Source organism: Symphodus melops (genome assembly GCF_947650265.1).
Source record: "Symphodus melops genome assembly, chromosome: 13".
NCBI lineage: Eukaryota > Metazoa > Chordata > Actinopteri > Labriformes > Labridae > Symphodus > Symphodus melops.
Genome location: NC_136703.1, coordinates 12,865,880 through 12,891,506, shown reverse-complemented (window position 1 = coordinate 12,891,506; position 25,627 = coordinate 12,865,880). Strand labels below are relative to the sequence as shown.

Here is a 25,627-nt window from a genome sequence, read left to right as displayed (position 1 = left end):
ATATGGAGTTATTTGTGATTCGTCTTTGGCTCACAATCTTTCTTGTGACACAGTGAGGTGTGGTCACACAGTTAGCTTTCCACTAATGAATCAGCCACTTGCCCCTGATACATGAGCAGCCAACCTTAAGGCCTCTCGAGGAGAGGCAAAGTAGGCTGCACATGTAACATCTCTGTGTAAACTTCCAGAATCCAAAAACTCTCACTTCCTGCGCAGCAGACATCGGACGTGTTTTGGCACCCACAATGAAGAAATTACTGTATTTCTCACAGCCACGTCGCAGTTGTGTTTTTGACACACACTTTGCTTAACTTGCCTGGGTTACGGTTTTTAAGTATTTGTAAATAGTGACATTATTCAAGCAGATTTTACTTTTGTTCAATATTTTAGTCCCATTTCTGGAAAAAGCTTACTACTGAATAAGAAACATAATTAAGATGGAGGCCTTTATTACTGCTCAAACTATAAAGCACAACAGACATTAAAAACAATGATTAATATGATAATTACAATCTTTACATGCTTAAATAAGTTTTCCTGGTCTCAGCATTGTGATATCCGACTAAAAGTGGAAACATAAAGTTCCTATTAATAGAATGGGTATTCGTGCAAGAGTCTCTCAAGATGACTCCAATAAAATGACGTCAAATTCTTCTCCCATTCTCTTCTGAATATTGAAAAGTCTTCTTGTTGGCTTACATACTTGTTAAGAGGAACATCTGAGTCAATGCTGAGCTGGGTGTGTACTTCAGGGACTGCGTATGGGTCAGGAATGTAATATGCTTTGGCTCAGTCAGTGCATAGTGGGGAGCTGGCATTATTGTTGTCATGTGGGCCAGGAGAGAAGGCTGCCAGGCTCCTTGGCTTTCATGCGTAGTGCCACCAGGCCAGTCGGCTTGTATTCGGCCTCTGGTCCCTCGATGGAAGGGGGCCCGAGGCCTCCTGGAAAGCTGTGGAGCGAGTAGAGGCCGTTGATGCCAGGATGGTGGGGTGGGTGGTGGTGGTGGTGGGGATGGCCGGGGGATGTGGGCATGCCCATGAAGCCCTGTAGGTTGCTGTGAGGGTGAGAGTACGGACTCATACAGGAGGAGGGGATGGAGTCGGCACCCAAGACACAGCCAGCACCCGAACCACCACCTCCTCCTGAAGCTGCTCCGGGCCATAGATTGCCCTGCATCTGGAACAGAGGCAGGGATAGGATGGGCAATATTTGATGGAATACTTTTCCAGAGTTTGGAGGAAGCTTGTAAAAGACTGCTAAAAGCAGTATTGCTACAATAGTTCTTGTATTTAACCTTTGTTGTTTTACTGTATATTATAAGTCTCCAGTGGCCTACCTGGTATGTGTCATGGCGGGGGAGAAGAGAGATATCATAGGTAGCTGCAAAGTGGTTGCGGACCTCCTGGATCTTCCCGTAGCGTTCTCGTTTCCTCCACTTGGCTCTACGATTCTGGAACCAGACCTTCCAAACACAAAGATCAAGTACCACAGCAAAGTGTCAGAACGTCTTCAAGTCATTTACTATCCTCTGCCTGTACTTTAGAGTAGTAAAATACAAGGTTGTTTCCCTAACACACCTGAACACGAGCCTCTGTGAGCTCCGTCCTGAGGGCGAGCTGCTCCCGGGCATACACGTCAGGGTAGTGCGTCTTCTGAAACACTTTCTCCAGCTCTTCTAGCTGAAAGGTGCTGAACGTGGTGCGATTGCGCCTCTTCTTGTTCTTACCCGATAGGTCGATGGAGTCGGCAATAGAGTCCCCGTGTAAACTGCCTCCTGACTCTTTCAGTTTTCCACAGCAGTCTGTGCCAATACCAGGGTAGCCCATAGTCTTTGGAGCTCCTTTGTCTCTGACTGAGGCACAGAGTAAAGAAAGAAAAAAGACACATTTTTAAATAAATGCACCTCTACCACGCAAATTCTGTATGTTTTAATTGTCAGAGCTCAATATTATATTTATTGTTGTATGGTTTCAGACTGCTTTCATTTCCTTTAAGTTACCACAAATAAATGTTTTTTTCCTATTGTTTTTAAATTACTTTTATGATGTTACTTTTAAGGGTTTTTATTATGACTTCATATGTTTTAATGCTTCACTTTTCAGTAAGCCCATTTAGTCACTTTAAACTTTTAATAACTTATACTGTTGAAATGTGATCCCCCATTTCCCCCATTCCCCCATTTAATTGTCCGCAATGATGCTGTCCAGCTTTAAAAGTCTTCTTTATTTTGGGGAAAATATGATTTTGTAATGTCGACGATGCTTCTTTAGATATAAAATATCAAAACTTGAATCCTTTGAGCAACTCATTTAATTATTCTGTGAAGTTTCAGAAAGTTAAAAGTTTGCACACGACCCCGACAAATACTATGAACCTGTCAGCATTTCTGTACGAGTAACACAAACACAGTACACAAACATATGAAACTTTTGAAATGTCATCATTTTTGCACAGAAAGTAATCCCTGATCCTGAATCAAATATCTTTGCACATCAGAACAAAACTAAATGATCAATCATCTCTTTGTAGCCACCTTAATTTCAGCAGGAACACTGTGATCACATCTGAAAACCAGCACATCATACTTTTTCACACTGTTCTAAAACGTAATGTATCATTAGGTAACATCCATCATTTTGTTTTTGAGGTATCACTAGATGCAATTAATCTTGTGCTTATTTTTTATGCTTCTTAATTTGATTCCCAAACCTGATCTGCTGTTAGAGGCTCAACTGAGATGCCTGAGAAAATCAACAAACAACATTTATTAAACCAAACAGTGTTTTAATAAGATTTGTTCAGACAACCCTTAATAAGGCGGGTACCGCTTTATGTAAGGTTCAGTTTTAACAAGACGGCAAAAAAGACAAAACTAATTTTATTTTTTAGTGTTTAGGGAAGGCTTTCAAAACTAACAAGGCGTTTGTTTTAATGGTTGGTCATTGCAATATCTTTTTAAAAACATAAACAAATTAGGATTTAGTTGGACTTCTGCAAAGACTACTGTTTAAAGCTGCTCTATATGTTACGAGGATGTCATAACTTTGGTTGTGATTTTGTGCAAAACAAAAAAGAAGCTATGTATGGCTGGATGGATGGAATACATATGACACATTTATATTTTAGCAAAGCACACAATAGTTTAAATTATGAAAACATAGACTGCCCTTTACGTTCAGCAGTGAGGGGAGAAGTGAAAGCATTTGCCTTCCAGTTAACAGACCGTGGAAAAGGTTTTTTCCTCCTGCGTTGTTTGGATGTTGTTGTCCATTTTCATTAAGTTGAACCCTGAGCTCCAAAACAAAATCACTCTCCATCTTTCTGCAGGCGCTCACTCACTGGGGGCCGCTGAGACATTACTTTGCTATTCCCTTAATTCAATATGGGGCCCAACAGAGAGCACTTCTCAGTGCAACATTAATTTCCTTGTGTCCATTAGATCCCAACTCACACTGCAGTTCATGCTGAAAATATTCTCTGTTAAGAATGCAAACTGGGGCCGCGGGACATTGTGTAGCTTTTACCCTTGTCAAGCACCCACATCCGCTCTGCCTCCATGTCAGTGTAACTGGAGATCTATGTGAAATCCAGGAAAAGGCAAATAGCGGATACATTTAAAGCATATAGGTTAAGCTTCATGCTGTGAGCCTTGGGATCAATTGCGTTACACTGAAATACATATGGTTGAAATTTAATTTCCTTAATTCCAGGATTCATGTTCTGTAAATTCAGGTTTTCAATCTAAGTGAAACCTATACCGTCAGTATTTAATAACATACACTTTTTTACAGTTTCTCTATGAATTTAGAATATTTACTGGTCTGAAATGAATCTGCTATAGGTACCATTGCATGTCAAAATTTAGTAAAAGAAGTATTAGTTTTAAAAAATTGGCAAAGTTTGACCTTAAGTTTATGATACTGAGTTCACTATAGGCTTTATCATAGTGAGTGAGACATATTTTTTTATTTGTGTAGCACAGTAAGGAGTGTTTGTATGATAAGAATATCACACAAACAAAAATATTAAGGATATTTAAATTTATGTTGGATATTTAACAATATATCAAAAACAATATTATATTTCCCATGAAAATAGTTATACGTTATAATAAAAATGTTGGAGGCCATTTTTCGAAAATATACATTGTAAAAACAATTTAACTGGATTATAAAAAATGATATGAATTTAAACTCACTCATCTGCATATTTCAAATTAGCAAAAGCACGGAAGGACGGAGCGGAAAAAAAGTGAATCTTTAGTGTGAAGATGATCAAAGTTGTTTGAATGCATTGACCTGTCCCACAATCCCTAAACCTTCTGTCCACTCTAGACAAAACAGGAAGCCATGTCTCCCTTTGAAGGTGTATGAGCTCAACTCAAGAAAGCAAACAAAGAGTCGGCATGCACTAACACACACACACGCACAAACTCATGTTTGTGTCTTTTCTGCACATGCAAAAATTCAGTTCCAGGTGCCATTATTAATTTTGCTAATTTACAAAAGAAAAAATTAATAAACACTGAAAAAGTTTAACATACTTTAATTTCTGTGAGCAAAAGTATGCGTGTATATGCTTGTGTGTGTCTAAGAGAGAGAGAGAGAGATTCAGAAGAGAAAAATATACATGCTTTCCGAAGCAGAATTTATATGAAAAGTCATAAACATCCACTCTCAGTACACACAGCTGATTTCATTATCCAAACTAATTGTGAAAAAAGTGCATTGGCTTTCTTTGGCAGTCACTTGAATTAGGCTGTTGTATATTATTCTGGACACAGATATCACAAAGACCTTATCAGTGCTCATATCCTCTGCTGCTTTGCACAATCATCAACACCAATAAATAAAGTGAAACAGCACACCATTTCTTAAGACCTCAATTCAACACATTTCTTCACAAGATGAACTTCTATAGGCCAGCATTTGAGCACATGCCTTCCAAAAGTCACTTTGATGCATTGGACATTATTTTAAAATGCATCTAGGAGAATAAAAAAAGAGAATCTTTATGCAAACATACAGAAATATAATGAGGAATGGGTCACCTATGACACACCTAACTTGTTGCCAGCCTGACCTTTAACCTCGCAAACTTTACGTCAAGGATGTGCAGTCACAAAACATGTTGATATCGTTATGATACATGTGCATAGCAAATAAAAATCACGGAGTACTTTCATGTAATTATCATCTAAAAAGACATCATTGAACCTAGAAACTGCAAAAAACATCTATCGTATTTAAAAAGTTTTGTTTATTTATATTCTTAAATTATTCATCACTTTTCTGCATGTTAATAACTCAATTTATTTCTAACATCTCTTCGTTTGCAGCTATAACTTTTTTTTCAAATATAAACATTTAAATATGCCAAGGCTAGGATTGTCCTAACGATTATCAAATAAAAGAGGCTATTTTTTACCTTCAGTACCTACAGTAAACATGCATTAAAATCAATAGGGTATTGGAACTAATGGTACTTTTTAATTATGCAAAGACAGATAAGAAAAATCTCAAGTTAATTAAGTCTTTGTTAGTTGGACTGCGTAACCCTGTTTTTACTATTAGGCTAGCTGTTTTTATTTTTCGGTAAAGAAGCCCAATCTTTTAAAGGACCAAGTGAAACTAGTTGTTTCATAATGAAATTTGAACAACATGAACTTGCGGGATTCAGAAGGTGCGAGCTTGAACATTTTAAATAGGCCTACGTGTCTCTTAATATATATCAGTAATAGGCTACATAGCAGTGTTATTTTGTGCAAAGTACACATGTAATTCACCTTCGGAGTTGTGCTCATAAAATGCCGGCTTGCCACTGATCGCTGACCCCTTCTGATCCTGGTTTATGCTCTCCATGAATTTGTTGTGTTTGGAGGGGGAGCTGGGCGCGTTGGCCGGAACAGAGCCGTGCGTAAAGCCCGCCGCAGCATCACCAAACCTCCCCATGGCGGCTGCGTACAGATCCCCGCGCAGACCGAGGCGGTTTGGGAGAGGAGGAGAAGGAAGGTGCGAGGGTTTCTGCAGCTCATCGCAGGAAAGGAAGGATCCGGAGCCTCGGTGTTCCAAACCCGGAGATGTCTCTGGCGTCCTCCTGTTGCTCTGAGAAGAGAAAGGCAAACAACTGTCCGTGTCCATCGTTTACGGATCCAGCAGCAGTTTAGACAACAGCGACTGCGCGTTGACAGAGTGGGCGCTTGAGTGAGAGATTTTTTTTTTCTTCTGTGTTCATCTCAAGTGGGTGGGATTTAACAGATCAGAAACAAAGACCCGTGAAACCGGGAAAGGACTGTGTGTGTGTGTGTGTGTGTGTGTGTGTGTGTGTGTGTGTGTGTAGGTGTGTGTGTGTGTGTGTGTGTGTGTGTGTGTGTGTGTGTGTGTGTGTGAGAGAGAGAGAGAGAGAGAGAGAGAGAGAGAGAGAGAGAGAGAGAGAGAGGGAGAGAGAGAGAGAGAGAGAGAGAGAGAGAGAATCCAGAAGTCTGATATAATCCGCCAAAAATTCAATCACGTGTGGTTTTTGTCCCTCCAATTAACCATTTAATTCCTATTTCATATGTTGTTAGGGTTCTTATCTGCAAATCATGCAGGACAGGAGAAGCAGGCAGAGGAGAACACAAGCTTTTATACACGGAATCTAAACTTATTAAAACCCACTCTAATACTAAAAGTCATTATGGAACTGTCAGTTGTATTTTTGATGGTATTTTGTGTTTTACTTTTTTCTTGCAGCTATTTCATTTGACTTTATTCCGTTTCTACGTTGTTCAGCTAGAACAGGTCCTGTTTTTTCTTTATCGAAGAGTCAGCCCGAGAGGTTCTGTAACTTTGGGCAACTGAACATGACTGCAGTGCAGGGCCACTACAGTGCTCGCTCTCTTTAATATCTCATATAGGCCTATTTTCTTCTTCTCCCGTTTGATGTTATAGCAGAAATCAGCTATACATAAAACGGGTGTATGCCGCTTAACCATGAATTTGAGGCCATGTAGCCTAACATAAAAACAACACTTGCTTGTAACGCTAATTTTGGCTTTAAAAAAGTCTAATGTAAATAATAATATTATTATTATCATCATTATTTATAATACTAATAATTATAACAATACTAGCCTACTTATCCAGCTGTAAAGCCAACGGGAGACAGTTATAAAACTATCGAAGTGGATTACATTTTAACATTAAATAAAACTCAAAATGCATATGTAATATACTGGGTAATAATAACATCCGAGGTCTTTATTTAATTTGACGAAATGTTTTGTTTGACGAAGTGTTACGACAGCTATTATAGGCCGATAAACAGATTCAGCCTTTAAAATAATAATAGGTTACTTTTTCATGAGAAACGAGCCAGCTTTCTTTATAACACTTAACGTAGGCTATATATAAATGTAATTCTAACAGTTCATTCCAGAAAAAACAATTTGAGAGATCCAGGAATATAAAGGCTATCAACCAAATAATTTATTTCTGAACAAAGCAATTTAATTCAGTTAACGAATCGATCGGCATTTTTTTTAAATTAATAAGTAAGACAATAATTTGACGGATTAGATTATGGCAAACATCGTTTATAATGTTATCGAAATACAAAAAAAACCCCCAGTAGGCTAAATGTACATTGCCGATGAGTCTTTAGGACTGTACAGTAAATATTTCTTGAGCTGCTGGTCCCCATTTTATGCATGTAAATAATGTTTTATCAAACATTATGGATCAGGTTAAATAATATAGCCTTTTCATGTCAAAACATTCACTTTTTATGATTATTTAAATTTACTTTGAATAAAGTTTGAATTAATGTATTGTAAACAGAATACTATTTATTTCTATATGACTGAACACAGTTTTGGTCGAGTCTATTTAAAAACTAACAATATATTCATTTCATATCGAAGATACAAGTTGTATTGTTTACTTTCATGCTGCTCAACACTGATTGAAAGTATTCAGCCAGAGTTGGACTCAGCAGTAATAAGACAAAAAGCATTTGATACATGCATGTTATCTTCAATCTGGACAAACCCCGTCTAAACACAGTGCACTTACCAGGTTCAGACTCGGTACTGCTTGCTTTGAGGACATCTCACCATCTCCCCAGATACCTGAGGCTGCTCAGCTGATGGACAAGTGTGTAAACATGAAATCCATTTGGGCTGAAAAGCTTCACAAGCTCCATTTGATTCCATTTCTGGTTCTGAAATATCAAAGTGTCCACAGAACACGTTAAACATCCAAGCGTTGGAAGGAAGAAATGTGAAGCTAAGATGGCATGTGAATGATGACTTCAGGTTTGTTACATTCTTGCTTCAGTTTTTAAAAAGGAGAAAATTAGAGAATGTTGCAAATGTTCTGCTCAAGAATTAGACTGAGAAGACATGCTAATAATTCTGCTGACAAACGTATTCCTGCTCAAATGTGCAGAAACACTCTTTACATGCCTCTCTCTACTGCAAGACTCGTAGAATTAAATCAGATGAACAAAATGGAAATTTCAGCCTCCGTGAAGACACAAGTTTCTAAGACATTTCTGTCTGCAAGGAGAGGAAGACCTCCTTTAAATTTCACAAGATTAGTGACCTCTAATGACATTTATGTGTAACATGACTTAGATTAACATGTTTGGGTCAGTAGAGCAGTGGCTAGAAAAGACGATGGTGTCATGTAAATCACAATCACAGTGCCGCCTTTTACCTTCTCACTATGCAGTATATTCACCTCATAAACTTCAGCCTAGGTGTAGCTGCTAGCATTTGTCAAACCGTCTGACTGAACCCCATTAAAAAAGCTCATAATTCTGTTAGAGGGGAGTCTTAAGATGTACACACAGGGGGGATATGTTTCCCAAATCTCGTGACAAGCATGTCCTCTGTAGCCCAAGGCAGCAGAGCACTCTTGGATTCGTGGACCCAGCTGAGTAAATGCATTCCAGAAATGTGGGCAAGTGGAAGAACGTCTGCGCTGTGATCTCAGAGCTGCCGCAGGTAACACTGTTTATATGAATACTGCATTAAGATGTAGGGGATTATGGCTATGTTATTCACTGACGAACCAATCTCGTATGTGGACGTCTTTGAGCTGTGGCTTGCTTGATTATACTTGAGGGGGGGTCCAGTCATGCATTCACTGAAAAGTCAGACATTTAGAGTGAAGACGTAAAATTTAATCCACGTCAAAAAAATACCAAGCATGGTCCTCAATATAAAATTAGGAACTAACACAGATGGAGATGTGCACATTTTAGAATATAAGCCTTGTGAAAAGCACGGGGGATACAAAAAAATGCAACTACTTGTTGTACATACCATGACCATGTTCCCCGTGGTCCTAAACTCTTGTCCCCTTGAGTCTGTCCTGGGCATGACCCTGAACAGGAAATCAGTTCAGCCTGTCAGGAGTCCCAGGTCTCCCCCCACCTCAGCCCCCGACTTCCAGCTCTGGGCACAGACAGCATGGATAAAGGTGACCCTGCACTCTCATCGTGCACCCAGCGGCCCTCAGGCAAGGGACCCACTTTCCCCCCTCCCTCCACTACATCCTCTCTGCAGGGCTGTCACACCCTGTTACACCTTACATCCTCTCTCCTCCACACACAGGGTTGGCACTGGCTTGCATGTGTACATAGACACAACTTGTGATTTGCCAGCAATATTTTTCACTGAGAATAAGATTTTTTATCAACTATTGTTATGTCGTTAAGAAAAAAAAGAAACAAGATTCTTTGTGTCTCGAGAGTAAACAAATAACTAACAGCACAGCAATGGAGAAGTTATTAAGATCAACAAGAAGACCAGACTGCCAGCTAGAACGAAGTACAACCCCTTTATTTCATAAAAGCTGGCTGTCTTTGTCTCGCTGTCACTGCCTGAGGCCTTTCCTCTCACGTACAGGGTGGCGCTTCAACCTGAGGTTTGCATTAGAATAGGAGAAGGATAGCTAATTTAATTACCCGCCATGAATGCACAGAGATGATCCCATATGCAGAGCCAGGGCTGCTCTTAGAGGCCTCCCTCACATCCTCCAGTCTATGTCCAGAAGCTGCAGAGCCAGCTGAGGATGTGATTGACAGCTGCCGACCTCAGGGTCAGCTGGCTCGAGAGGTGCATTCTGGGAATCTGAAGCTCTGTTGTAGCATAGGGGGCTGAGGTTTTGAAGGGAAATGGGAAGTGGAGTGGCTGTCCTCTGTCTGACCTCGTACAAGGCGTCATGGAGCACACTGGAGCCCAGCAAGGGTTAGCAGCGAGTCAGAGTCCGCAGCCACAACACAAGAGATTAGCTGGGTACGTATCTGTGAGGAAAGAAATAACCCGTTTCTCAAAACAGATACTGGATTGTATTTTTGCCTTGAGTTTTAGTGGCCTTCAGGACAAAAAAAAAGTTTTTTTTGCAAGAAGCTTAAAAATGAAAAGTTTTCCATTCATTTACTGGATGGAAAGACAAAGCTGCTCATTTTTTATCTTAAAACTAAGAAACCTGATGTTTAAAGTTGTAGGCTATATGACTTAGGATGGCAAGTCCTGTAGGCCTACGTGCTAATTGAAATTTGAATGTAGCTTAGGGTCGATGTATCATAAATGATTTTCTGCTGCAACACTTGTTGTTTTCTTATAGTGTAGAAGACAATGATAACAGTTATTCATGCAATGAAAATGTAAAATTGGTCAGTTCACTGGATTGGTCTAATAAATGTGCATAATTTGTGAGTTTTGCAAATATAGAAACAAAAGAAAGGCTATTGGTAGAAACTACACTGTGACTATAGAGAATGGCCCATGTGCTTGCTTCACTTTGACTTTATAGCAGTTTGATAAAAGTAACTTTCTCTTAAATATCTGAATCTGAGCTCAATGAGGAGGTTTTCTCAATATACAGTAGCTCAAAGGGAGAAAGATTATGTACTCTTTGTGTGCGTGCGTGTGCGTCCGTGCGTGCGTGCGTCTGTGCGGGAACACCGGGTTATGAAAGCTCAGTCTGTCGTGATAAATGTCTCTCTCCTACGACTGGCCTATAATGAAGGACAGACCGATACAGGCTCGCTCCTTACTCACAATCTCCAGGAATCCGTAAACATGCACCTTAGCAAAACCATCTGGATGTAACAGCACAGCTAGGCCCCGATACTTCGGACACACGCCAGAGCCAAATATAAATAATCCCTTAATGTGTTTTACCGCGAAACGGGGACCATCGACGCTGACGCTCAGACACGCGGTTGTGCAGTCCAAATACTGCCTGCAATTTTCAATTTATTTTAGGTCGTTGCTGTCGTTAATTGTTATAATCTGTAGGCTACCCACATATCACGTTATCCTTATAAGTAAAAAGCTTCAAACCCACTTTTATTCTTTATATTCTCGTGCCTATAATGTTATATATATAGACTCAAGACAGGCTACGAATCAAGTATAATTTAGCGTCCAATCATCTTCATCAAAGTAGGTTAGATATGCTGACATTGGATTTGTAATGGCCAATCATCGATATCCTAGAGGTGGACATATAGTTTTTTTCTTTGGAATTATCCATCGTCGGCTACTCTATTTGTTTGCCTTGGCCATTTTGTAGAGGTTAAATGTAAGGTAATGAATTAGTCTATTTCAGACAGATTTTATTTCCGCCAAAACGTGAAGGAGATGATATAACCTAATAAAAGGAGTTGAACCCATTACAAATTGGGACTCTTTAGTGGTGAGTATTGGCTTAAATGTTACTGATGTTGTTTGCGTTTTTTTTTTTTGCCCATGACTCAAACTCTGATATTGAATTAGAGGTGGTCGACCAGCGATAAACAGCTTCAAATTAAGGTCATGGGAATTTCATTATCCAGAGCCATGAGGACAGGAACCTCCTCAGTTCCTCGTGACCTGTCCAGTCGTGCGGGTTTCATTGAAATGAGTCCATGGGCTCGAGGCAAGCACCTGTGATCATCCTGGCGGGGCTGAACATTTATCCTACCAAATAACCTGATGACCAGTCGGTCAAGCTCATTGGACAAAGCGATTAAAAACTAAAGATATGGTAAATTATTGAAAAAATAGGATAGATAATTTAAATCAATATTTTAAGCAATACGCTATGCACGTGTTTATCCAAGAAATATCCTCATAAAAAAAAGTCTGATTAGTGAAAGTCCCTTACAGCGACTGTCTGATGTGGTATTAGATGGCCCATGTATTTGTATGTTTTCTTTTGATTCACAGTAATGCTGAAGAGACTTGACTGCCTATCGGTTATGAAACTTCCGTAAAGCAGAAAATATTCGGCTAGAACAATTCAACATTATCAATAGTTTTTATTTCTTTCAAGTATGCCTATCACTTTGAAAATAATATTTATTTCGTCTTTTTATTATTTACTTTAAAACTTTTTTCATCAAAATCATTCATTTTATTTGGCCTTTTTTGCAGACGTTTCTCTATGGAGGGTATTGATGGTAATTCTCATTTTTTTCGACTGCTGGTTTTTCTTAGACATTCTTCACTGTTTTGTTAAATGAAAATAATCTTTACCTTTGGCCACATAATAAGGCATTCGATGAAGAAAATGTCCGTATTATCGGATTGATTAATTTTCACTGTGCAAAAATATGATTTGGCTTGAAGAGTTGAGTAAATGTGTGTTTTATAAGCTACTTGGTTAAAACGTTGCCTCGGACAGTGTTGGTAAAATATCAAGAGCTCGGTCTACAAGTTTTCTAAACACCATGAAAATAATTAAATTTTCTTGATCTGTTCGCACTAAAAGCAGCTTCAGTCCACAATAAAGGCCTATAGTCGTATTATTTTTTAACCCAATGGCCACTTCATTTAGCCTATACATTATCTGAATTATTAAAGACAACATTTCCACATTTACAACTGTTCATTTTAATTTATAGGCTGTAGAGTTGACGGAAGGAGCGTTTTCTCCCTTTATTTAATTAATGTAAACTTACTCATAGCTGAGGGGGGGGGGGGGGGGGGGTCCTAGTTGATCCTATAGCCTGTATTTTTCCTCAAGAAAAAAGACGACGTGTTTAGACATCTTAGACATCAATTTCGATATTTAAGTTGTTAAGTCCACAACTCTCTGTGTTAATACTGGCATTGTGTAAGACGCACGCACGCACGCGCGCGCACACGCACGCACACACACACGCACACGCACACACACACACACATACACACACACACACACACACACACACACACACACACACACACACTCACCTGGGGTCCGGAGGCTCCAGACAGGACTAGCGGCTTTGGCAGCGGCCTCTGTCTGCAGCGCATCAGATCAGAAAACTCCAGACGCACTGGAGCTCTCCGGTATACGCTGTCATCTTTCTTTTTTTTCTGCAGAAACCTTAATTACGGATAAAGTCTAAAGAAAGTCAGCGCTATATCGGTTAAAACTATACTTTCATTTTTCTGACGCCTCGAAGTAGCCTGAATCAATCGATTTTAGCAAGGTCGGCTGATGGAGGTGATGACAGAAACAGAAATTATAACGGGCTCAAAAATGTCTCTTGCTATCAGGCAAATGGATTTGTTGGAGTGGCGGTGTGAAATCTTTACCAGGATACATACATTTTTCCTGCATGCTGGCTGTCGGACGGACAGACCGAAAGAAAGACAGACAGACAGACATTTTGAATATTTACAGAGACACTTCACAGACCATTACTGGAGGGGGGGGGGGCATCTATGTTGTATCAAATGTCAAATGTAATTAGTCATAATTTAGGAGCCAAAATATCTCCCTTGCAAAAACAAGAACCTATATGTATGCACATTTAAACATTTTACCTATCAATGTAAGGACTACTGACACTCAGTCTTAAAGTGTCTGCAGTTGTCGACATTAGGATTCTTGTTTTAAGAGGATCAGTTTTTCTCTTTGCTGAATGCCAAACCCCCTGGTGCACTGCAACTCTTTGTTCCTGTCCAATCAGATACAGCTGTACAAGCCAAACTCTGCAGGGATAGCTCGGGTCATCCTCTCAGCGGATGCTTGGGCCCATCCTGCTACCGATGCCCCCAGGGCCTGCATGGGCACAAAGCACGACCCCCCAAACAGCTACCCAGACACTGACTATAATGCCCTCCTTCACCCGTATCAATGGACTTTGCACGGTGGTTTTGCTTCAGCTCGGATTTTTCTTCAGCTTTCAAATGTCTTTCTATTGTGGAGGTGCAGCTGCAAGTACAGGTTTTAACACTAATGACCTAAACTGCCTCTATAACGGTCTGTTCACTGTCTCTATTGTGTAAACAGACAATGTTCATTTAATAAACCATTCATTTGGTGTTAACTCTTTTATTTTTCGTTAAGGCATCATGCAATTCTAACTTTTTTTCTATGAGAGGATCCCGAGCAGAAGATAAGGTCTATAAATTAAAGAAACTCTGACACATCTGAACGAGGCTGTCACAACTCTGCTGGGGAAGAAACAGACCAGCAGAACGAATCGGAGTGAGTGGAGTTCCACCAATAAGGGACATGTGAGAATTCAGCCTGTTTAGAAAGAGAAATAGTAAACGACCTTTGGGGCTGAAGTGGCTGGATAGAAAATAAACTGTTTGGAATTACTCTGCACATTGCCGAATAGAAAGCAGCTGCAAAAATCTGAACTTACTCATGGTTTCTGTATGATTTGCAAGAGGCTTTCAGCAGGCACATCACACCAACCTCAGGGCTTAGAAAGTTGTAATGTTTTCAACATGTCTCTGCTTTTTAAAAAGAGATACATTGCATTGCTTGAGGTGAAAAATTAAATTGAAAGTAACTTCTTTTTTTTGCATGGACTTATGGGGAAGCTGCCTGCAGGGCAGACAAAAAAGCTGATGAGATGCTTGAGAAGATTGGAGGTTTTTCACTATTGATCAGCAAAGTTAAAGGGATTTAGGTCATGATAATGAAGGCTGCAGTGGGCAAAAGGGGCTTGAGCACTGCAGTAAACAACACACTGGAGACCCTGTCTACACCAAGTTTCAGAAAATCTAATTTATGGCCACTTTGTGGCAGCTGGATTTAGACTTCCGACCAGGGGATACCATTACCAGACACTATGCAGAAGTCAGGCACTGTCACTTTTGCTTGACTTTTTTTGCAATACATATACTCTTCATTATAAGCACACAGACATGAACATGCTCCAACGGTAGAAAAAACTGCTTACGGGACAAGAATATGTGACACAATACCTTATTTTCTCTGCATCCATCCCAGAATTTTTATCCAAATGCTTTGCGTTCACTTCCCCTAATGCATGTTTAACTCTTGGAGCAGGATTATCCATGTGTGGCATTAAGAAGTCAAACAAAAAACGATTATTTCTAGTCTTTATATTTGTCATGGCTTAATGGGTATTTTTGACCTGAATAGGCAAAGGGCTTGCAAAGTAAGACAGCTAGACATACGTCCGTAATTCTATTTAGATCTGGAACCACTGTGCTGACCATAAATTGGAAAGTGACTTTGAGGTTGGTAATCCACCAGAAAATACATCAATTTAGATTTTTTTTTTTAAATCCACGACCTGTCATTCCTGGTTCATACTTCAGGGAGCTGATATGTGTCATTAAAGTGTACTTCTCTTTTTGTGTCTGTCCATAGCAGAAAGAGAAAATGTTCCTCTGATACAAACAGAATTTCTCTCAGGAAAGGAAAGTCACTTTTGACATCTTTAATCTAGTGGTGTATCCCAGTTAGGATTTTTAGCCCTGCTGTGGAAAGTCAACTCAGCTGCAACCATGATTTGTTCCCCCAGACCCACAATTCACAGACTTGGCCAGGCAGTGTAGTCTTGCACTATAACCTAGACAGAGGAAAAAGCCAGGGCTGAACATTTACTCTCTGCTTGATAGTTACACTATCCTCTTCAATCTAAGCTTCCACCCTCTTGAATTCAAAACCTCTTATTAAGGGTGTCTTAGATCACAAAAACAGTTGGAAATTAGATACTCAGACTAAGACAAGACAAGACAGTTGACACTTCCAACCCCAGATTTGAGATGTTTTTACAACAATTTAACTCTAATCTATCAAGTCAAAAGCAACAAAGCAATGATTTGTTGTTGATCTAAATCATTTTTTACAGATTAATCATTGATTTCATGGATGCTCATTGCTTCAGAGACGCTCTTTGTTGGATGATTTGTTGGGTGTGTTTAGCAAACTATCCTTCAAGTGCTAGTGAAATGCTGTGATAGTGGAAGTGACCACTGTCCTCTCGGTTCAGAGACCTGACAGTGAACTCTGACCACCTCCCAGACAGCTTCCCCTCCAGCCTCTAGCCCCCATTATCCAACCTCATAGCCTGGGGACCAATCACCCCGGCTGCCCTCTCTGTCTCCCCATTCGCCTTCACTCTCTCTCTCTCTCTCTCTCTCTCTCTCTCTCACTCTCTCTACAGGCTCTCTTCACCCTGTGCTTTCAAGAGCTCCCTGTGTCACCAGACTGATTAAAACAAACACTGACCCTATTTTGGTATCTAATCCAATTGTGCTCTTTTTTTCTTCTCACTGGCCTCGGAGCACGCAGAGTATAAGGTGTCCCCCTCCTCCTGTTACTCCTCTTAGATTTCAAACACTTGGGAACATCACATATGGTGGACAAAGAATAAATAAAGTCTTACTAAACTCCTTTTTTACACTTGTGCAAAAAGCAGAAAGCATGTATTGTCATTTTGAGCGCGTAATGAGGAACAACATGTTGCATCCTCCTTGCTTGCCTGTACACTGGTTTCCATTTTAATTTAACTGTAAAGGCTGCTAGAAGTGTGTCTGAAACTAACCCCGCTTTGCAAGTGTGCTGACTGGGGGGCTATTGAATGAAGACTGCTGTTTATTGTTTTATTAACAAGGGCATGTTGGCCTCACTGGGTCAGGGCTTTACCTCTGACCCTGAGCAAAAAGACGAGAGAGCAGCGGCCTTTGTGTATCAAACTGGCAACAGAGCTGATTGAAGTCTGTGTGTGTCCTTCTGTTGACAAAGGAAGTGTTATTTTTTTGTTTAAGATGCTATAAACCTTTTTATTGCCTTTCTTTTGCAACTTGCAGCAACGTTTTGGTTGCTTTTTTTGTAGTTTCCAACTGTTTAATTGGGAAGCCAGGATATACTCATTGCAATCTCAAGTAATCTTTGGCTATTATTGTTTTATATTATCTAATTGTCAGAGCTGAAAACAGTGTTAGTTTAGATACTGTCCGTAGATATCAGATTTGCTGTGTAATAATGAAACACAAACCGTCTTTTTACTGTCTGCAGCTTCATACATTTAAGTCAGCAAATTACCAAATGTAAAACATGTATAGAGATTATTCAGGCATGGCATAAGAAAAAAACAGTTCCAACTTACAGCATGCAGGTTGTGCTCCTGGACCGTCTGGTGATAGCACTACAGACTGACAATTGCAATATGGAGAGACTTTGAAGCTTTGAGCCTGCAAGTTTTCATCTTTGTGTCACATCCTGTCACACTGTCATTAATGATACCATCTAGTGGTCATTAACTGTCACACCATGCAAAATGTAGAGTCTGCCACTTGTACCCTGCCTGTTTGATTCATGAACATTTCATTTAAATGTTTATACATTTAGTTAAAATATTTATGATTATATACGAAGGGTGAAATTAGGAAAATTGTGTGTACGGTATACTAATAACAGTTGCTCTGACTTGGCAATTAAATTTTGATCAGTTTAAGATGGTGGCCATTTAGTTCAATTTAAATTTGATGGAGTTGTACTATATACTGTAAATATATCAAACAAGGTCCTGTGATTGTACAGATTCATAAACATGCTCTAAGGTACGATGGTGACTGATGAAACACTATCATCCAAATCATGTGGATGATTTTCCTCCTAAAGAAGGCATGCTGTATATTTGAAGACCTTTGGTTTTAATAACGTCATGTGGCCAGACAAACAGCCTGTCAAACAGGCACCTTCCATCTATCGAAACCAGCTTTGATTTCAGCCACAAACTCTTTTGTGAGCCTTGTGAATTATGGCCAATTACCTTTACTCTCTTATAATAATCATTTGTTTTCTCAACTGTCACAAGCAAAGCCTTGGAGTTGCTATTACCAAGACTTCAGTAGGCGAGTACAGGTTGAAATATATGGCGATAATCATTCCCACTAATGGCCGTGCAGCTCAGAGCAAAGGCAGTTTTTAAAGAGCCCAGAACTGTACATCAAACCCCGGGACTAGCCACATTTTATGACCAGGTCATTTCTTTTTGTACTCTGTTGTTTATGGTTTTAATGGCAGACTGTTGCCAGCTTTCAAGGCTACGGTGACTGACTTTAACTCAGGCAACATGCTCCTGACCCCACAGTTAAGAATCTTTACAGTAAGAATGACACTCTGACTGAATCATTCGAACCATCCTGTTGAGGCAAAAGCTTGTAAAATGTATGTTTTATACAAAGAGCATGCCTCCCACTGTTATCATCTTTGCCTTTGACTCACTGATTCGTTTTTCTGTAGCTCTAAGTGAAAGAAAGAGAAAAGGAGACATCAAGCTTTTATCACCCTGCATTCGATCGATAATGAAACAGGGTGTGGAGCGAACAAGAAATTAAATGAGAGAGAGCTGTGAGGGAGGGTGCGAAGATAATCGATGGTGGTCACTGAGAGACCACAGTGATGAGGTGATTTATCTCCAGGAGAGACAGAGACAGAGACAGAGACAGAGAGAGAGAGAGAGAGAGAGAGAGAGAGAGAGAGAGAGAGAGAGAGAGAGAGAGAGAGAGAGAGAGAGAGAGAGAGAGAGAGAGAGAGAGAGAGAGAGAGAGAGAGAGAGAGAGAGAGAGAGAGAGAGAGAGAGAGAGAGAGAGAGAGAGGGTGTAGAGACAGAGCTGTCTGCTAATGGAGCTGCCATCCAGCCAGACTCTGTATGAAGGCGTCTGAACAACAGGAGAATTTATCACTGTGACTGCTGGCCTTGTTTCTGGGGAAGACATGAATGTGAACATGGAGGGGGGGGGGGGGATCAGGCTTGGGAAGAAGGCAGGGGAAGTATATCAGCCACAATATTAAGTGACACCTTAGACCAGGTACACAATAAATCCATATGAATTGAGATTTTTAGTCACAAATGCAAGCCAATGGATTTCCTAATTCAATGTTGTTTTAACACAAGCCATTGTATTCTATTCTTTTTATTATTAAAGAGAGGACTGTTTTTCATTTGTGTTTATTTGTAAAGCTTTTCAGTCATCTTGCTTCTCTTCCAATACACAGGCCCAAGATTTTCTGACTTTCCCTGAAAATGCTTTTCTTCTGCAAGTTCAAAAAGTAAACATGGGCCTGTTTATGAGATACAGTGTGCTGTCATCCTAGAATAATACACAGCAGACCTTCAAACAGGGCTCTATACTCTGCAGAGCCAAGCCGTTTTTTTGTACAACATATTAAACATCTTTTTTTGTTGTGCTGCCTTTGATGAATATTAGGACCACACTTGCATGCCAGTTCCTTTTACATTCATTGCTTTATTTGGCTTTTTTGTTCCTCTTTCTTGTTATCCAGAATCTTTAGTTCCAGCGTCCTCTAAAAGATGCTTTTTGTCCTTCATGCAATGCTGATGGTAAACAAAAGTTGAATGTATGCCTGGTTTCATGGATGCCACTCCCTGCTGGAGCCCAGATGGCAGTAAAGCCCCCGCCTGCTGCAGCAGAGGTCTTAGCAGTCTGCCTCGACAGCAGGAGAGGAGATAGAGGGAAGATGGCTAGATTAGCATGCCTGACCATAAACTGGTGGAAAAATGATCAATATTTTTCATTTACTGATCTCGTAGAACAACATTCAAAATAAAGGATCATATATAAAACAATGTGACGGAGTAAACACATTTTATATAATGTGATACTAATGTGGGTAGAAATTTATTATTTTCCATTGCAGCCATACAAAGGATGCTGACTTTAATTAAAGTGCAGTTATCTTTTGGCACGTTGCTCTTTCATTTCACATTGTGTAATTAATAATGAATGATTACATGCTGCTGCTACAATTCTTACCAGTAGAGGGCAGAGCAGCATCACAGTGAATCTTCATGAATCATCAATTTGATCAATCTGTTCAGGCAAATAGTACACTCAGTACCTCTACAGATACCCTCTAAATTAAACAGTAGAAAATTAAAGTCGATAATTTAAAGCTTGTATTGGATAGGTTTAACTGATAAATTGAGCAGGTAAAGTAAATAAGTTATGTGGAAATAATATAAACAACATTTTGACACAATTCATGTTTTACCTTTCTGCCATGTAGCTTTTAAACTGCATCATCTTGCGTTGTGCCAAGTTTCTCTACAAAGAAAAAACAAATCACTCCTAAAACTAGTGGACGATGCCATCATTCAAAAATGCAAAAGTTAAAAAAAAAAATAAAAAAAAATTGCAACTTTAAATTGCAAACAAGATTTTTAAATTCACTTGTTAAATTTAAAATTTGAAATTCAAAAGCTGTTGATAAAATGTTGAGAGTGCTGGAGAGTGCTGGCTGATGTATTAGAGGCAGAGGAACATGAGTCACTCGTCTGTTTGTGTGGCCATTAAATCATACAGGTCCGTTAGATGTTCATCCATGAATAAAAAAGCCTCCCTGCACGAGGCTTTTTATAGGCATGAGAACTGCGTGACTAATGTTATCCAGGATTGGGGTTAAATGGTGTTGTGTTATTCAAATTGGAGCAAACATGTGTTGTCCTATCAGTACAGCAACAGGGATTATAAACACTTGATTATCATCAACATGTTAAGTGAAACTGATGTTGGTGGTTAAATATGGATTTTAAAGATATATGACGTAGACAGCGCTCATCACATCCTCAGATATGACTGTTTGCACTGTAGCATCTGCACTAAAGGCTGCTTGACCCACAGAAACAAACGTTTAGGTATGAAGCTATGCAAAGCACCTTCAGCATAAATGGGTATCCCAAAAAAGATGCACAATCAATCAACATATCCTGGCCATCCCCCGTGACTTCAGATTTGTGACCAAATGAATCGAAAAAGGTCACCGAAACCAGGGAGCAAACATTTTGTTCACAGTCTTTTAAGTCGTTGCATAAAACATGACGTGTGTCATGTTCCTTAGCAATGGATTAGTCATCATGAGGTGGCAGAGACGAGGTCTCAGTCTGAGGAGGAGTTTTCACAGGCCACTGAATGGGTTTATCAGGTTATGGTGTATCATGTTTGTTTAGAAAGAGTCAACTGGTCCAAATGTTAAATATCAATGCACTGCTGTGAATACCAACACTGTGAAAGCCAAAACCTGGTATCTTAACTACAGGTAACTAAAATTGTATCTAATTTAAGACCCATCCTAAAGCTTCTGTTTTTATCTAAGATTCTACAGGCTTTTATTGGCAACCGCTTTCCTTTTTAAGCTACAATGATATGTGTGGAGCTCAAACTGAATACTGAGTCAGATCTTTTAAAAGAGCCAGATGACTTCTCTCAGTAGTTACTTCTTACCAGGCTTGAAAAAGGGTCTAGTCATACTTGTAACATCAGCGTTTTTAAGTGAGGTTAAGGCATACTTTTTCCTCATAGCCTACTTAATATATAGGGTTCCTCAGGGTTCTGTTATGGCTCCTCTACTTTTCTATATGCATTTAATTGTTCAACTCAATAGGATGCACAATATCATACAGTATTTCTTGCTTTGCAAAGGATATTTGGTTATATCTTCATCTAAGATGAAACAGTCTTTACAGCTTCTGTTTGACCACTTCAAAGGCATCAAAAAGTTGGAAAAAATCCTCCTGAAACTGAAAGTACTGAAGCCAAAGTGGTTCTTTTAAGGGTGGCCAGGCTTCCTTAGTTTTTGGCCCCAATTTTTTGAACTAACTCCTTCCCCCTCATCAAATCTGGCCCTTAAACTCAGTAATTCAAAGCATTGTCCGAAGCCCATATACAGTATCTCATTAAGCTTAAAAGATAAGCTTTTGATTTTATTAAATAACCCATTGTTTGTATCTTGATTTTGCATATACACATTATTTGTATTGTGTTTCTTTTGCCAATGTCTGTAAAGCAATTTGGGTAGCTAACATTGAATTAAATGTGCCAACGAAAGAAACTTGTCTAGTCTTTTATTTAGTGTTCAATTTAGTTATTCACAGGATTTGTATTAACACGAGGAACATCAGCTCTTACATAATTGTTTAGTTTTTTTCATCAGGGAAAACTGACTCATTCCCATTAGTACCAACATGGCCAATAGGTTTTAATTATGCATGATAGGGATGGATGCACATCGATGAACTAGCGGGAAGTCTTTGCTGTGTGTTTGTTTTTCTTTCACTGTACAGTAGCAGTCATTTGCTGTACTTGAATGTTCCCATAATATCATTGAAATGAGGTGTCCAAACCTTGTTGAGCTTTTCTTTGAGCGATGACCTTTACACTGTATGAAAAACAAAACAATGAACAATTCATTGTTAAAGTAGCTGGTGAAGCACAGAAAACTAATTTCACAATTTGTTGATTTTTTGTCCAGGAAATTACCATTTAGATTTATTTCCGCCTAAGGCATGTGCAGAAACATAATCGCAACAACATATAAATGATTGCTATAAGGACGCTACACAACACTTACCTCGCATAATTGTAAGACAAAAGAACAATTAGTGATGAGGTCATCTTGCAGATAGAAGTTATTTGATGGATTTCTAGACGCCGCCTCTCATTATTCACCAACACACAGATATACTCATAATATAGGTAGCAACAATGCACTCATCCAGGAATTGGCATGAGAGGTGGTAATGCTGAGCAAATTCCTCATTTTGAGAAAATGCATTACTTATGAGTTCAAACCTTTCATTAAAAAATAATCTGCATACGTTTTTATCACTATCATAGGATATATATAAAGAGAAGCTGTCGATATCAGCAGTTTTAAGTTATTGTAAGTGCTGATTCGAATATGCTGATGTTTGAGATGTTTGAATGATGAAATACCCGACTGTCGCTCCGAAAGACTTGGTTGGCTTTTGAATTAATTCTATTTTAGCTTCTCGAGATAACGCGTCAACTGTCACTGCTCATTGCTCAGAAACACATGAATAAATTCCACTTTTTAAGCTAGGAGCATAAAGTGCTTTGTGTAGACTGATTTGAAGCAACCAGAAATGTACATTTTAAAATTAAAAAAACAAAATAAATAACACAATTTAATAGACCTGAACAATCAGACTGAATACTTTGTTTGTAATGCCCACTTATTATTATGTAGAGCTCTCTTGTGTGGCCAACTTATTAAAGGGTTTGATGGAGAGATGACACTGAGTGTTATCAGCATAACAGGAAAATTACATATTATGACTTTATAGTAGCATTTCCAATCTTCTGGGAGAGGCCAGACATGTTAATGCTTACCCAAGGCAACCACAAACATTATTTCTGGTGCTTTTTTAACAAACCCAACAGAATCCTTTAGCTGCAGGACAATGTAGGCTGTGATCAATGGGCAACATTTATGGGCTTTCAGTGTAACCAGCAGCTATCCTCTTCTGTGCATTGCTACAGTAGTCTGACACAGTATGACTAGCAAATTGAGAAATGATGTATAAGAGCACATTGCTCACTGAAATGGAGCTCAGCGTAAGTTCAGACAGGAAGACTGATGTTACTCTTTCATTCATTTCACCTCTTCATTCATTCTTAAAACCACACCTCCTCTCCAGCGAGCAGCTGATCATGGGCGGGTATCTTCCTGGAATTAACCAACCAGATTCTGCCACAAACTGTCTCTACCAATCAATGGCTTGCGTCAACAGTTTAAAAACTCTCTCTCCTCCACAGTCATACTGTTGCTCATGCATAGCAGCAACCCTCCACCACCCCAGTCACCTCCATCCAGCTCAGCAGAGTCCAGGCCCAGGCTGAAGCCCTCTCCTCTTCTCAACCTCCATCCTCTTCACCACCACCAGTGTCTAGACTCCACAGGGGGGCATCCTATCCAGCGTCGGCCTCACTACCCCTCAGAGCTCATGAAGTCGTCATGACGGAGTCTAGCCCCCAAAAGACTTTGCACATTTCATTATAATTGTTGCACATTCATTGTTAATAAATAATTGTTCATTCCTAATTAAGTCTCTCCTGATTGAACTTGCATGCAGATATCTGTTTAAAGACATTGGTTAAAAACTACGTAAATAGTTGTCAGTGGACTGCTGATTGGTTCTAAGAATCCATCATGGCGGACTGTTCCTCTACATGGATTGTAGTCCTAAAAAGCACCAGTCCTGGCAGTGAACAAAAAAATAAAAATACAATATAAATATAAATAAATACATTGTAAAAACTGAATTTTATACATTGCCCATCTTGCGTCATTGGATCTACTCACTATTTTTCATGCTGTCTCAAGGCTTAATTTCTGCTATCGATTTCACCAGTGCACATTTAGCACAGGTGTCAACATTCTTGCTTGTCTTGTTGCGGTCATGACTTTTCTGTATTGTTCTTTCTCTGAGGAAGAGGAATAAAGGTTTACAAGGGTGCTAATAGGTCTAGTGTCACTTGAAGAGTAGGGATGGGAGATAAAGGAAAAAATATATGCATGTGGTATTAGCAATGTTTCTTTAAAGATAACAGGGTTGACATGGTTACAACTTCCTCTTTCTTGCTGGGCAGAAGATCAGCATAGTCTCTGTTAGTCGTCTGTCTCTCTCCGACACCAGTGCTATCATACCCAAAGGGGAGTACCCAAAGGTGTGAGTATATTGCCACAGCTTAGACTGCACTATTAAAGGCAGGAACAGGGGGGAGGGTATAGAGATAGGTGGTTAAATGGCAATTGTAAGTGAGACTCAGCTGCACTGACACACCCCCCGAAACAAGGATCTGATTAAGCCTCTGGCTCTCAACCCCATGTGACCTTACATCCTTGCTACCCCTGTTACATCCCCTGTTTCAAAGGCAGATTCCACATCCATAATCAATTTACATATCTGATAGTGCTATAGTGAATAATGCATATGAGTACAATCAGTCTCTGGATGCGTTTGGTTTCTTCCGTATTAACTGGCTCTTTGGCAGACTACCTCCACAGAACTAAACCCTTTTAGATTGTATTACAAGGCTCTGAAAATCACAGCTCAGTCTGATGGTTCATTACTCCTCCCTTCAGAGTGATGCAGTTTAACAGATACTAAGGCTGAATCCAATGGCCCTTGCAGCAGCTTCTCGGCCATTTACACTCTCTGCTGTGTGAGCAGAATTAAAATACACACATACGCTCAAGGTCAACATGTTTCAGTTCAGAGTTGTAATGATGGAGAGCTCAATGGAAGTTTAGCTCTTGAGGCAACATTTGTCATATGAAATGTTTTTTTTTTTTTTTTTAAGCAGAGTCTGCCTCAATGATTCATTACCATCCCAGCTCTTAGATATATGATCTGTGGTTGCTGAAGCAGCTTACGGGTAACTCTGCTGCACAGGCACAATGTGCACGTGTCCTGTTGCATAATTTAAAGGCGTGATAAAGTACCTGTTTATCAGTCAAGCCAACCATCAGAGGTGATGAACCATGAAACCAATACTGTGTTATACGTTGTATTTGGCAGGGGAGAGGAAGGGGCTGTTGTTCTCAACTCCAGCAGCTCATT

At 39.6% G+C, this 25,627-nt stretch overlaps 1 protein-coding gene across 1 annotated transcript; it reads right to left on the bottom strand.

Moving 5' to 3' along the window:
- Positions 1-533: 533 nt before the first annotated feature.
- alx3 (ALX homeobox 3) lies at positions 534-9,999 on the bottom strand. The gene is given in 7 exon segments (XM_079359950.1): positions 534-1,177; positions 1,338-1,463; positions 1,579-1,853; positions 5,787-6,105; positions 8,053-8,114; positions 8,117-8,200; positions 9,953-9,999. Coding segments are annotated over 7 exon segments (1,224 nt in total). The 5' UTR covers positions 9,960-9,999; the 3' UTR covers positions 534-826.
- Between the last annotated feature and the right edge of the window lie 15,628 nt (positions 10,000-25,627).